This window comes from Melospiza melodia, chromosome 10, assembly GCF_035770615.1.
Source record: "Melospiza melodia melodia isolate bMelMel2 chromosome 10, bMelMel2.pri, whole genome shotgun sequence".
Lineage (NCBI taxonomy): Eukaryota > Metazoa > Chordata > Aves > Passeriformes > Passerellidae > Melospiza > Melospiza melodia.
This window is the reverse complement of record NC_086203.1, coordinates 22,186,925-22,200,487: the sequence shown is the minus strand read 5'-3', so window position 1 is coordinate 22,200,487 and position 13,563 is coordinate 22,186,925. Positions and strand designations below refer to the sequence as shown.

The 13,563-nt window shown below is 58.1% G+C and overlaps 1 protein-coding gene across 1 annotated transcript; it reads left to right on the top strand.

The window, feature by feature from the left end:
- The first annotated feature begins 717 nt into the window (after positions 1-717).
- On the top strand, positions 718-12,739 carry LHFPL4 (LHFPL tetraspan subfamily member 4). The gene is made up of 4 exons (XM_063164826.1): positions 718-1,172; positions 10,183-10,419; positions 10,605-10,621; positions 10,958-12,739. Exons 1-4 carry the CDS (start codon positions 767-769, stop codon positions 10,964-10,966), a joined length of 669 nt encoding a protein of 222 aa, XP_063020896.1. The 5' UTR covers positions 718-766; the 3' UTR covers positions 10,967-12,739.
- Positions 12,740-13,563: the final 824 nt, after the last annotated feature.

Below are 13,563 nucleotides of genomic sequence, written 5' to 3'. Positions count from 1 at the left end.
CTTGCTGTCAGAGATTTTGGGTCGACTCCTGCTGCCCCAGAGGGGGCGCAGCCACAGTGGTGACTTGCTCCGTCCCCGCCAGGAGGGTGGGGAAGGTTTGCTGCCCGTCCCGGGGCTACGCCGGCACCCCGCGGGCCTCCCCCGGCCTCGTGAAGGGTGCGGGGGGATGGACGCGCTCCCTGCGGGCGCACTCCGGCCAAAGGCAGCCCCGCGAGGACCTTCCAGCACTTATCGGAGCCAAGCCCCGGCGCTACCCCGGGCGGGGTCGGTCCGGGGAAGGGTCCTGTCGGACCGGGGGAGAGGAATGGGCCCGGCGACCCGAGCCGAGCCAAGCCGAGTGGATGCGAGCCGAACCGAGACGAGCCCGTCGCTCGGCCGAGCCCGAGGCGAGCGCAGCAGAAGGCGGCGGAGCGGTCCGATCCCCGGGGGGCGGGCTCGGGGGGTCTCGGTTCGGCTCGGGCTGGGTTGGGCTCTGGCTGGGCTGGGCTCTGGCTGGGCTGGGCTGGCCGGGTTCTGGCCGGGGCTGGCCGGGTTCTAGCCCGGGCTCGGCTGGGCTCGGCTCCGCAGTGGCGGGGGGGCGCGCGGCCGCGCGCGCGCGGCGGGAGCGCGCGGGGCGCAGAGGCGGCAGCCAAGATGGCGGCGCGGGTGTCGCAGGGCCCGGCAGCCCGCGGGCGCTCTTAGGCCGCGGCCCCCCCGCCCCGCCGACCCCGGGCGGGCTCCCCGCCGCCCCGGCCCCACCCGCCCTCCGGCAGCGGCGGCCGGCAGGATGCTGCCCTCGCAGGAAGCCTCCAAGCTGTACCATGACAACTACGTGCGGAACTCGCGCGCCATCGGCGTGCTCTGGGCCATCTTCACCATCTGCTTCGCCATCATCAACGTGGTGGTCTTCATCCAGCCCTACTGGGTGGGCGACAGCGTTAACACGCCCAAGCCCGGGTACTTCGGGCTGTTCCACTACTGCGTGGGCAGCGGGCTGGCGGGCCGGGAGCTGTCGTGCCGCGGCTCCTTCACCGACTTCAGCACCATCCCCTCGGGCGCCTTCCAGGCGGCCGCGTTCTTCGTGCTGCTCTCCATGGTGCTGACGCTGGGCTGCATCACCTGCTTCGCCCTGTTCTTCTTCTGCAACACCGCCACCGTCTACAAGATCTGCGCCTGGATGCAGCTGCTGGCAGGTACACACCGGCACCGGGAACACCGGCACCGGGAACACCGGCCTGCCCCGGGCCTGGCGGCGGGGACGGGTGGGGAGAATGGGCAGCGCTGAGCGTGCGGCACCCGGGGAACCCCCGGCAGCGGGAGTGGGGTCCCTCGCTACGGGGAGCAGCAAGGTTGCTCAAGGAAGCTGGGCTGAGTCCAAGCACTGCAGGGCCGTGGATCCAGGAGCCAGCCCCACAGTTTCTTGGGACACCCAGGCTGGTGCTAGTGCTGACAGATGGGCAGGAATGGGCACCCGTTTGGGACACTGGCACCGAGGGCTCCCTGGTATCTCCTGGCCACAAGGAACACAAGGGCTACTCTGGAAAGCTGGGCTGCTGGTGGTGTATTCCTGTGTACTGTGTATCCATAGGGAATCCCAGCCAGGAGCTGGCCCCAGGACGTCCCAGGCCTTCCTGGGACAAGCAGGCCGGGCACTGGCACTGGCAGAGCACCACAAACAGGTGCTGGCTCTAGGCACTGGCTCCTGGGTCTCCCCAGGCAGAGGTTGGCCACAGGGAACTTTGAGGTCACTCAAGGAAGCTGGACAGGTACAAGCGTTGTAGGGCCATGGGTCTTCTCAGCCAAGAAATGTCCTCAGGACACTCTGGAGCTTCCTGGGACATCCAGACCAGGCACTGGCACCAGGAATGGTCGCACCTGCTCGGGGCACTGGAGCCTGGGATTCCCCAGGCAAAGTCTGACCCCAGGGAAACATAAGCTCCCTGGGACACAGCCAGAGAGCTGGATCAGGGACCCACCTCAGGTGACCACAGAACAGGCACCGACCCTGGGACACCTGGACAGACTGAACAGTCTGGACCCTCAGGACATCCTGGGTTAGGGACTCACCTTGGGGCACTTCAGTACACCCCATCAAGGACCAGCATTGGGACACCCTACAACATGGCCTAGGACACACTAGATCAGCCCCCTGAATCCCTGGTGATTCAGACACCCCAGCACAGCCCACATCAGGGACTAGCCTCCCGTCATGCCCAGAGATGTGGGGTGTCCCCGAGAGATTCTCACTTTAGGGGAACACTCAACTCCTAAAGGGACCCCACTACGGGAAGAAGCCCATGCATGGATCCCCCATCCCTGTAAAAGCACCCTTCAGCTCCCCCTTACAGACGTGTTGTACCCAGGGCCCCTCTCTCCTGCATCATGAAAGGGCTGTGAGGACAGGCCTCTCCCAGCTCTCTCCAGTGCTTCCCAGAGGTACACCATACATTTCCCTTGATGTCTCCCCAGACATGACCACTCAAGCCCAGTAATTAACCCCCACCAAAAGTAACCCTGTGTATAGATCCTCCTTAGGTCCCTCCACAAATGAAACCCCACTGTAGATGTACCCCAAGACCGTCACAGACTCACTCCTCAAAGTGGCACTGTCAATAACCCAGACCTTTCCCCAGAAGGGGACCTGATGCCTGTATTGAAAGGGATCCCAAGTATCCCCTTATGCACAGACTTCCAAGGTGTCCTCACACAGGGTCTGTCCTTTTGGGAGAAAGATCCTTAAGAATGATGTTGAACTTCCCTTGGTAGCAAGACCCTTCACTTCCCTCCCTGCACAGTTTTACCAGGTGTGGACAAACTCTTACTCTCCACTGCATACTAAGTGTGAATAGACCTAGAGCTTCCACTGGAAGGACCTACAGTGCCCCTTATTCCTAATGGAAGGACCCCATTCATCCCCTCTGTGAGAAGGGCCCCAGTCCTTGATGTGGAAGGATGCAGCCCCTCTGTGTGAGGAGCTTCCAGCTAGCCCAGCTCTTTCCCTCACAGCTGGCTTGGGCTGGAGAGCCTGACCTCCCCTCACCCAGATCAGGACCACAGCCAGAGCTGGAGCTGCCTTGGCTTATCAGGAAATTCCCTCATCTTTAATTTTCCCCATCCTGAAGATTTATCAGTTTAAAGCAAGCTCAGAGCCCAAATCCTACCGATTGTCGGCAGCTTAATCAAGTGGCGTGGAGTGCCCAGCTGCTGCTGCTGCACAGGGAGCTGTGTGGCAGAGGGCACTGCCCCGGAGGCAGCCCTGGGTCTGCTCCCCAGTGCCTCCTGTCCTGTCCTGGCTCAGGTTTGGGTGGCCATGACAGCACTTTGCTGTTGTCACCTCTGGGTTCCCTTCACCTTGCCTTGGGGCTTGTCCTTGTCACACTTTGCACCTTGTAATTACACGTGGAGTGCTGACAATGGCACTTGTGAGAGCCCTGAGTGCTCAGCTCAGTGGGGCCATGGGCTGCCTCTTCTGGCCCCAGCCAGCCCAGGTTGGCTTGCAGCTCTCCCAGAGCAGCATGGCTCCATGGCTTCTCTGCTGGGGAAAGTCCAAGGCATCATTAACAGACTGGCCCTCCACCCTACCCCGAGACAGGACAGCCTGAGAGAGCTGCTGTCCTACAGGACAGGCTGATGTTCCTGTCAGAGAGGGCCTGGATGCAGAGGTGGGGTGTGGTGTGTCCCAGCAAGGGAGGCTTGTCTGCCAGGGGTCAGGCAGAACTTCCCTGGGAATGTCTGAGGCAGCCACAGGTGGATGTGTTACCCTGAGCATGGAGAAGGAGCTGCCATGACCTATGGAGAGAGTGCCATAGGCCACATTTACTGCAGGGACATAGCCTGATACAGGCTCTGGCACACCATGGTGGCAAACTTCAGAGATTCACCTGGCTGGGAGATTGGAAGATGCTGTCAGAGCAGAGAGTTTGTAGGAGCAGAGAAGGAACGGAAATTCCTCCTGCCTCAGTGAGGGTTTAGCTGAAGAAGGACTTGCACTACCCCAGCAGAAGCAACTGTGGGGCCCAAAGTCTCTTGGGCTCACTGGTGAAAGCCAGGTGAGGCAGGTGATGGGCAGAGAGATGGAGCAGAGGTGTCCCCACCCCATCCCTGTGGGATGGCTGGTGCAGAGTAAAGGGCTGCTGATTGTGGGCATGGATGGGCTCTTCAGAGGAGAAAAACCAAGTGCAGGGATGTGGGGGAGGAGGATGAGGAATTCAGGATCTCTTTCAAAAAAAATCAAAAAACCAACAAACTTAAAATCATCGATGTCTAATTAGTGGACAACAATCAAGGCAGGGTTTAATTAGAGCTTGACAAAAAGCTCCAGCTCAAAAGCCACTGCCCCCCTAGGAGGAAACTGGATCTAATTAAGAGGAAAGACTCTGCTTTATCGCAAATTGAAATGTGGCCATCTGCCCTGTTCAAAATCCCAGTAACGCAAAACTGGAGATTTTGCTAAATCCTTCTGTTATAAAACCAGAGATGGGCCCTTCACATGAGCATGTCAACAACTGTATGACTGACAGCACCTGATGCCACCCCAGTACTCCAAATTACAGAGGAGCACCTTCAGAGAGTTCCATGGGATGAGGCTTGAAGAGAAATGGGCTGTGAGGCTGGCCCCCCTTGGGATTTGTCTGTAAGAAATCAGAGCAGAGGAATACACCACCACCAGACCACCCAGGAGTCTGAGCATTTCCTCTGATTCCCCAATACTCTGCTGTAGCATAAGACACACACACTCACCCTGTGAGTTAACTCCAAGCTTTGAACAAAGTTGTCCTGGTGCCCAGCAGTGATGCCCCTCTGACAGCCCCGCCAGTTCTGTGTGACACTGCATCCATGTGCCTCCATCAGGATGATTACCCTCACTGGTACCCAGGGCTGCTTCCAGAGGGTCTTTGGTTTTGTACTTAGAGTCCATTGAGGGTCAAAAGAGGCAGCCAGCTGAGCACACCATCCTGCTTGCATGGAAGAATTGGCTGGCCACATTTCAAGGTGTTTCCCTGCATTCCAGGTCCAGCAGTCAGTGTGATGAGACCTTCACACTCCCTCCCCTAGGGATACACAACATACGGGGTGCCTTCCCACCTGGGTCATGCTCTTGGCCTTAGGGCTGAGCTTTTTCCTTATCAGTGGCATTTTGGCATTGCTTGTGCCATGTCCACCCCCCTTTCCTGATGGAGAATTTGGCGATACATATCCATCTGAGCTCTCTTCTGCTTTGGGGGACTCCCTTCAGAGCTGCACTCACCTCTTGGATGGGCCCTTCCAAGGCCTGAGAGCAGAGGCAGGTGCCTAAGCAGGGCTTCATCTTCTGCACCTCAGCTGTGTTTGCCACTGCCTCAGCGGGATCCCTTGCAGGGCATGATTTTGGTATGTCAATGGAGAGGAGTAATGAGGGAATTGTTGGCAGCTGCTGGGCTGAGCATGGTGGGGCTCTGTGGTGGTGTGGCCTCAGCCCCAAGGGAAGGCAGGATCTGGCCTGGGTGAGTGCTACAGCCCCAAAACCCTCCCTGGTTCTGGCAGCAATGTAGTGGCTCTGCTGAACCACATCAGGACAGGCTCATCTTCCTGACTGTCCTCCAGCAGAGGACTTGCTGGAATCCAAGCCCTTTGAGAGACTTAGAAGTTTCAAAATACTGTTTTCACAGATATAAAAGTCATTCATTGAAATTCTTGATGAAAAAATATGAGGCAGATCCCACTGCTGCAAACCAGCTTGGAGTGCAGTGGGACAGCTGCTGAGCATGAGACTGCCCAGGGAGGCTGTGGGGTCTCTGTCTCTGGAGTCATTCACATCCCATCTGGACACGTTCCTGTATCACCTGCTCTAGGTCACCCTTGGCAAGAGGGTTGGACTAAATGATCTCCAAAGGTTCCTTCCAACCTTAACTACCCTGTGACTCTGCAGTTTATCCTCAGGCCCTTTCTCTGTCAAAAGGAGGAATATTGCCCGTATTCCTGTACGGGAACCACTTCCACCTGCTGACCTTGCAGCAAAAATAACCACACTGCTAAACCCCTCAGCATTTGCTGAATTACTGCCTTCTGAACCGCCAGAAAAGCTTTCCTGAAGATCCCCCTCTCCCTCCCGTACCGCTCCGGGGGTGCAGGGGGACAGGAGCGGGGCTGCGGCCCATCCACCCCCGCACCCGCCGTGTGCTCCGCGGCCGCCCCGCGGGGTTTGCGCGGCCCTCCCGTGGCGGCTCCCGCTGTGTTCGGCTGCGCGGGGAGGGGCTGAGCCCGTGTCCTGGAGCTTACGTCCCTCAACTGTTGTTCCAGATAAAGCAACTGTCAGTTCTGATTCATACAAACTCATAACTCTATTCTGAATCCCGCTGATTTTTTGGCACAAAAGCAGCCTGTGGAGCAAAACGCTGGAAGGGAGCTCGTGTCTGTGTAAATGGCCGGTGCTCGCCGTCCAGAGCACGCTGCCTTAAGTGCTGATTTATTTTTGAGGGATTTCATTTTTTAGGGGGTGGAGGGGGGACTGTGTTTGTCCCCTTTCCTTTTGGTGCTCAGCTCTCAGAAGGTTTTCTGGTGAGAAGCAGCCATTCTAGACCCCAACAACACAGTCCAGCCCCTGTTCCCTGGGGTTTTTGGATGTGCTGTCCCCATGCCAGTTTAAAAAGCTTTTTTTGGACCCAGTGATTGCTGGTTTCCCCCCATTACCTCACATCTCCCCGTTTGTGTGTTCTGTGGTGGTGTGATGCTCTGGGGGAGGTCACATCTCAGCTGCAGGGCATGTCCTGAGCTCCTTCCACCCATGGCAAGCAGAAGCAGTAAAAGCCAGTTTTCATTCACCCCTGCACACTAAACTAGACAGAAAAAGTAATATAAAAAAACAGATTTTAATCCTGCAGGCACAGCTGCTCAGGACAGGGGCAGTGGTACTCAGCAAGCATGGGAGTTACTCAGACAGTCCAAATTAGCTAAATGCACCTTGTACCAGGAGATGTTGTCCTGCCAGGAGGAGCCTCCTCTTTCTGCTCATATCTTGCTCCAGTGTTGCAGCCTGAGTCATAACATTGCATTCTCTTTGATTAATTTATTTTGTGAGGATATCAAAAGCCCTTGAGATGCCCATGTTGTTGCTAGTCGACCTTGACAAGGGAGCACTGAGGAGTGAGAAGCCATGAACCAGCTGTAAAGCCAAGAAATGCCAGCTTTATGGGGTCAGAGCCCCAGCCCTAGCAGGATCTCCTCCCTCTGCATGCACCCTGTCCCACTGATCACTGAAATGCCTGCTCTCAAAATTGTCTTTACAATTAGAAAAACTCCAGGAAAGGGCCCAGGGGCAGGATGGCAGCTATGGGGTGTGACAGACCAGCCAGCCACTCTTGGTGCCACTGACAGTGAGGACTGGCACCACACGCTCAGAAGAACAGGAATTAAAAGCAAAATGGACAGGAGTTGGGTTCTTTTTTCCTCTTTAATAGTGGCTCGTCAGAGGAGTCATCACCTGGTGTTTTTCTTGTGGTTGCAAGGCATAGAAATTTGGTATTTTAAACAAAACCCAAGGTTTTCCTGCAGGTCTGCAAGGGGGCTTGGGGCATTTGGAGGTAGGTGCTGGCAGAACAGTGCCAGAGGGATGGGCAGGAAGAGCCCTGACCCCACATCCCTCAGACCTGTTGGAGAGGCACCAAGGACTGTGTGAGGATCCCCTCCCTGTTTCTGCTCTGCTTTTCAAAGTCACTCCTTGCTGCAGGCATGGGAAGGTGTTTCCAGGACACTGGGCAGCCTGGGGAGTGCAGGAAAGGGAATTGTTTGTGACAGAGCAGAGGACTCAGCTTGCTGCTGGGGACACGTGGGGCAGATGGGAAGAGGAGAGCACGGAGCTGCTCTTCAGCAGGAGAGCACCTGCCTTGAGCAGCACAGCCACTTCCAGGGAGCTGCAGAGCAGTGAGGGGTTTCTGGGAGGAGGCCAGTCACCCTCAGGCAGAGGCATTTGGGTATGTGGGGTGACTTGGGCACACACCTCTGCCCAGTGGTAAATTTGTTGTTTAATTCTGTCAAATGGACTGTGAGGGCATGGGCAGAGATCCTGCAACTGCTCAGTGGGACAGGGCACAGACTCCCTTTGCCCTGGTGCAGTACAGAGCAGGCACATGGGGATGAGAGGGATCAGAACAAGCAGACTCAGGCTGGAGCCAGGCAGTGTCCTGGCAGTGGCCATCACTGCATGTCCTCTGTGACTGTGCTGTGACAATTCATCACACAAGTGTCTCCCTTACCTTTTTGAGCCACCCTAGTTTTGCCTTAAACCCTCTCTCTCCTGTCCTCCATGAGTGCCGTGGCATTGCTGCCTGTCCTGCCATGTTTGGGACCTGCAGATGTCCTGGGAAACCCTTTCACCTGTGTTGTTTTCAGAGCAATGAGCTCTTGGCAGGCTTCTGCTTTACCTGGGCAGCTGGACCCACCTTTACCCTGAATAATAGCTGAGGAATGCAGAGGATGTGACACTGCCTGCAGAGTCCAGGGACAGACCCAGGGGCTGCTGTTCTGCTCCTGTGAAGGACTGGCTGAGGGCTGTGCACAAAGGCTGGGAGCAGCCTGCCCAAGCCCTTGCTGGTGTAGGTAAAATTGGTGCCTGACTTTTAAACTCATAATTGCCTACTGTCTTGGGCACAGCCCCTGTTCTCCTTTGAGCCCAGAGTGGCTGTTGCTGAGGTGTGCTGCCCACCCAGGCAGCTGGAGCTGCTGCTTTCTGTGCTTTACCCCAGCCTCACTGTGTACCTGTAGTCCTTTCCTCTTCCTCTATGATTTCAGCAGATTTCTTACAACTGTGCCCATTTCCAGGCTGGGTTGTGCCAGCCTGAGCAGTGCTGTGGGGGTAAACCCACCCCTTGGTGGGGATTGTCACACAGCACCTTAGCTTGTTTCACAGCTGCACTGCACTGGGAGCTCAGGGGATCCTAAAATCCTCTTAGCATCTCTGCTTTCACAGGAACAATCCCTGGCACAGGTTTGCTGCACCTGATCCCCTTTAATTCAGGCCCTCAGCCGAATTAATGCCGTCCTGTTCCAAGGTGCCCAGGTCAGCAGCAGGCCAGGCTGCTCCTCACCATTTCCCATGCAGTGCACGGTGCTGGTGCTGACTGGGTTTCCTTCAGAGGGATGGTTTTGGGTTGGCCCAGTCCCAGACAGGCTGTGCTTGGCTGGGAGTCCCTGGTGATGATGTTCTGGACACACAGCTTGGCTCTGTGTGGTGCTGGGGTGGCACCAGGGCTGTGCACTGCAGTAAATCAGCATGCAGGGCTTGCCACTGTCCACAGACACTTGTACCAAGGGGGTTTATGTGTGTGGAGGAGTCAGAGACCAGGCAGCAGCTGCTGCATGACATTATGTGCCAGCGTCCCTGTCCTTTCCTGGGTGCAGTGTGATGCCCTGCAGGCATTTGCCTCCCTCCTGGGATTTCCCTTCCCATAGAAAGCAGTGCAAAACACATGCCAGCACCCAGAAAGCTCATGCCAGACCGCCAGCTGCCTGCCTGAGGGTGTTTGCTGAAAGGGATGGAGGGAGAACTTCTTACTGGTGTGGGCACAAACCTCTTGTTTCTTCCTTAACTCAGGGTAAAAGTGCCTGCAGGGCGCTGCAACCAACATCATTACTATTTTTAGCTTTTCCAGCTGATATGGGGTGAGGAGCTTTTGTACTTGCTGTAGTCAGAAAAAGTCACTTCCTTACCTTGATAGTCACAGGCTTTGTCTTGGCATTTCCATCCCCGTGTTCCCTGATGTCTCCTTGCTCAGCACAGAGTGTGCTGGGTGGAGGCCTGCTGGGACGGTGACCCCTCTGGGAGTGGTGCTTGCAGGTGTGGGGGGCTCAGGTGTGGGGGCTCCTGGGGATGCCAGTCCTCTCCACAGGCAGCATCCCTGCCCACAGTGCACCGGTAGCTCCTGCCCACGTGCAGGGAGCTTGTAGTGGTGAGGAAAGCCCGTGGGCAGCCGCCGATCCTGTGGCTGATGCTGGTAGAAACCAAGAGCCTGAAGTCCCTATTTGTGCGTGGGCCAGGTTTGGGACAGCCAAAATCCCTGGGGCTCCTGAGGTAGTGGTGGCTGTCACCTGCCACATTGCTGGGCTGTCGTGGGGCCAAGGTGGGCTCTCTGCCAGACATGGGCTGCACTCACATACCGACTGGGGGGCTCAGCACCAGCACTGCCACTCCATTGTCTCTGATGCTTCCCCCTCCTCTCCCTCTTGCAGCGCTCTGCCTGGTGCTGGGCTGCATGATCTTTCCCGATGGCTGGGATGCAGAGACCATACGGGACATGTGTGGGGAGAAGACAGGGAAGTACTCCCTGGGCGACTGCTCTGTACGCTGGGCTTACATCCTGGCCATCATCGGCATCCTCAACGCCCTCATCCTCTCCTTCCTGGCCTTTGTTCTCGGCAACCGGCAGAACGACCTGCTGCACGAGGAGCTCAAGACAGAGAGCAAAGGTCAGCACCGTGCTGCTGGGGGGATCCTGGGTGGGAGCAGCCTGGGGGGGGATTGGCCCCTCTGGCAGCCTGGCAAGGGTCCTGTGGGCTTAACTGGCACCTACAAGGCAAGCCAGGCTGGGCAGGGTGGGAGGGAGCTGCTGAGCCTCTGCCCTGCCTGACCTCTCTCTCTTCTGTTTCCACAGATTTTGTTGGCACTGCGGTAAGCCATGAGTGTCACTGTCTTGTCCCCTGTCCCTCTGTGGTGTCTCTGGGTGTGACTGTGTTTGGTGTCTGCGTGATGTGGGATGGGATGGGATGGGATGGGATGGGATGGGATGGGATGGGATGGGATGGGATGGGATGGGATGGGATGGGATGGGATGGGATGGGGGACCCTGGCTGTGCAGGCAGCAGGGCTGGGGGCAATGGGGAAGGGAGGCAGCAGAGACAGGGTGGCAGGGATGGGGACAGGCATATGCCTGGCACATGCAAGTAGCACGATGGTGCAGTAAGAGCAGCCCAAGTGCATCCCCAACCTGCTGTGCTTTCCCTGCAGAGGATATAAGGCCGACCATCCGCAGCAGGACCCTCTTCCCATGGCCGGCAGCCTGGGCGCTCCCTCCCTGTCCTGCCCTTCATTTGCTGCCAGCGGCCACACCGCGTCCCGCGCCGCCCTCCGGGCCCCGGTGCCCGTGCCAGGGATGCGCCAGCCGCCCGCCGCATCCATGGCCACCTCCATGTCCACGCCGGCACCGCCATCCCACGCACCCTGCCAGCTCCGTACCCACCGCTGCCTGCGGGCCGCCGCCGGGGGAGGATGCCTCAAACCCGCTTTGTTCAAGAACAGAATCCAGCTGCGGTTTTGTTTCAAGGAAAAAACAGTCTTGGAGTTTTTAACAGATTTCTACATCCCCAGGACTCCTGACCTGCTGCCTCCCACCCGAACGCGCACCCAGTGACGCCCCGTGCCGGCTGCTCCGGGTCCCGGACCCCTCCCCACTCCCATTTTGTACAGCTCCGTGATCCTGTCTCCACAGCCAGGGGACCCGGTGGCCGAGATGGGGCCCAACCCCTACTTTTACATGTAAATTCATATTCTCTAAACAGGGTAAAGTGACTCGAGCCCCCTCTCCCCCCGCCCCGGGAGTCCAGCCCAGGACACGGTGTTTCCTGGTGCGTGGCTGGGGCCGCAGGCTGCTGCTCGCTCCCCTCAGCACGGGGACCGCAGAGGCCTCGCTGCTGCCGGCCGTGGGACACCCGACTCGCGCCGCCGTTGAATGTAAGCCCTGGTAAGTGGGAGCAGCTGAACATGCAAAACCCCCGGGCGGGCACAGGAGGACCCTCCCGCCAAGACCCCTCCCCGAGCCGGCCGCGGGCTGTTGCCAAACGCCTTCCCTCCCCATCCCCATACGGTGCTTTATCTCCACTGGTGACAGCAAGGCTTTCCCTGCCGCACGGCACGGCCGGGTGTACCCGAGCGCTCCTGTACCCACCCGGCCTCCAGGCTGTACCTCGCCGGCCCGCGGTGATGGCGTGCGGGGAGCCCGTGGCTGCTGCCCCGGGCAGCGCCGGCGGCCTCCGAGGCCCGCACACGGCACCCGAGAGCCGACACCGGCACGGGTGGCTGCAGCCCGGCTGTGGCTCTGCTGGCCAGGCCAGCGTGTGTGCGGCCTTCCCCTGGCCACAGGGGCTTGGGTCACCACCGCCCTCGCAATGCAATAAAGTCCTCGGCACTGGCCGTGTCTCAGTGCGAGCAGCTGGGGCTCCTTGCAGGGCCCAGGGCAGGGCCAGGGGCTTGTCGGAGCCCTGGCAGGGCTGGACCGAGACACTGAGCAAGGCCAGGGAGCAGGCGAGTGGGAGCAGGGAGCAGAGTGGGACCGCGGTCCTGGGATGGGGCCACGCAGCGTGGAGGCTCTGGGGGACGGCAGGAAGGGCTCTGCGGGACCCAGCGCCTCACACGCACCAGGGGCGGGCTGGAGCAGGTAAGTGGTGCCCTAAGGCCCTGCGGGTGGCGGTGGGGGATGGAGCTGTGCCGAAACACCATCTGGGAGCCCAAGCCACCCGGGATGGAGTGCGTGCCAGCGCTCCTGCCAGTGCCCTCCGCCACCATGAGCCCAGCGGTGCCCACGTCCCTCTGACAGCTGCCCCCCAGGTCAACAGGAACTCGCAGCGCCCGGGTCTTGCCAGCTTGAGAGTGCTGTTGCCAGATGAATTGGAAAAACAAACCAAGAAAATCAGTGGAGAAAGGAATACAGTAGCTGTAATATATCTGTATTTTAGTACAAAGTTTGATACAGTGTTTCACAAAACCTTATTGAAAAATATAATTCAAACCAGACGAGCTCGGAGCCCTGTGTTGTGGGGAGGGTTGGGATGGGTTCCTCCTGGCCATCACCAAAGGAGGTGGGAGGCCGGAGAAGCCCCTGTGAGTGTCTTGAAGTGTGGTGGGGAGCCGACCCTGCAGCCTGTGGAGCTGAGCCTCTGCCCACATGGGCTGGCACACGAGGAGGGGCTCTGGCCAGAGGGAGTCCCCAAAAAGGGTCTGTCCCACAGACAAAGCAGGGGGTGGAGCAGGATCCCATCCATCCCAAGGAGCCTTTGAACCTGTCCCTTCTGTCTGTCCACAGTGCACGATGAGTGGTCTGTCAGCTCACTGACTAACACAGACTGATAGGAAAATCCATGAAATTAATCAAAAAACTCCTGAAATTCATAAAATTCCAGTGTCTGGATGGAAAAAAACTACATGGCCAGTCAGTTTAATGGCATGCTCTGGTAGAAGAGTGGGGAGAGCATTCCAGGCTGTGTGAGGGCAACATGGGGAGCTTTGGGACTTGCAGAGAGCTTTGGCCAGGTCTGGCTCCCATGGTGTGGGACACACTCACAGCCCAGGTGAGCCCTGCACATGGCAGAAGAGCAGGGTTGGTGCTACCCACAGCTGCTTTTAGAGAAAGAGTCCTGGATATGGAGCCACTCTTTTGGGGGACACAAAGGGACATGAACCATGATAGATGCTGTCCCACAGTGTCAGGGGCAACGTTCTCACAAGTGAGGGCAGTTGAAGACCAGAAGCCGTGGGCACCTCAAACCAGCACTTGCAGACACACCTGGAAGCCCCCACATCAGGCTCAGCCCTTGTCAGGCTTCCTAAGGAAAAGGCAA

Coding starts and splice junctions, on each gene's coding strand:
- LHFPL4 (XM_063164826.1), top strand. CDS start 767: ATGCTGCCCTCGCAGGAAGCCTCCAAGCTGTACCATGACAACTACGTG. Junction 1,173..10,182: donor CTGGATGCAGCTGCTGGCAG/GTACACACCGGC, acceptor TCCCTCTTGCAG/CGCTCTGCCTGGTGCTGGGC.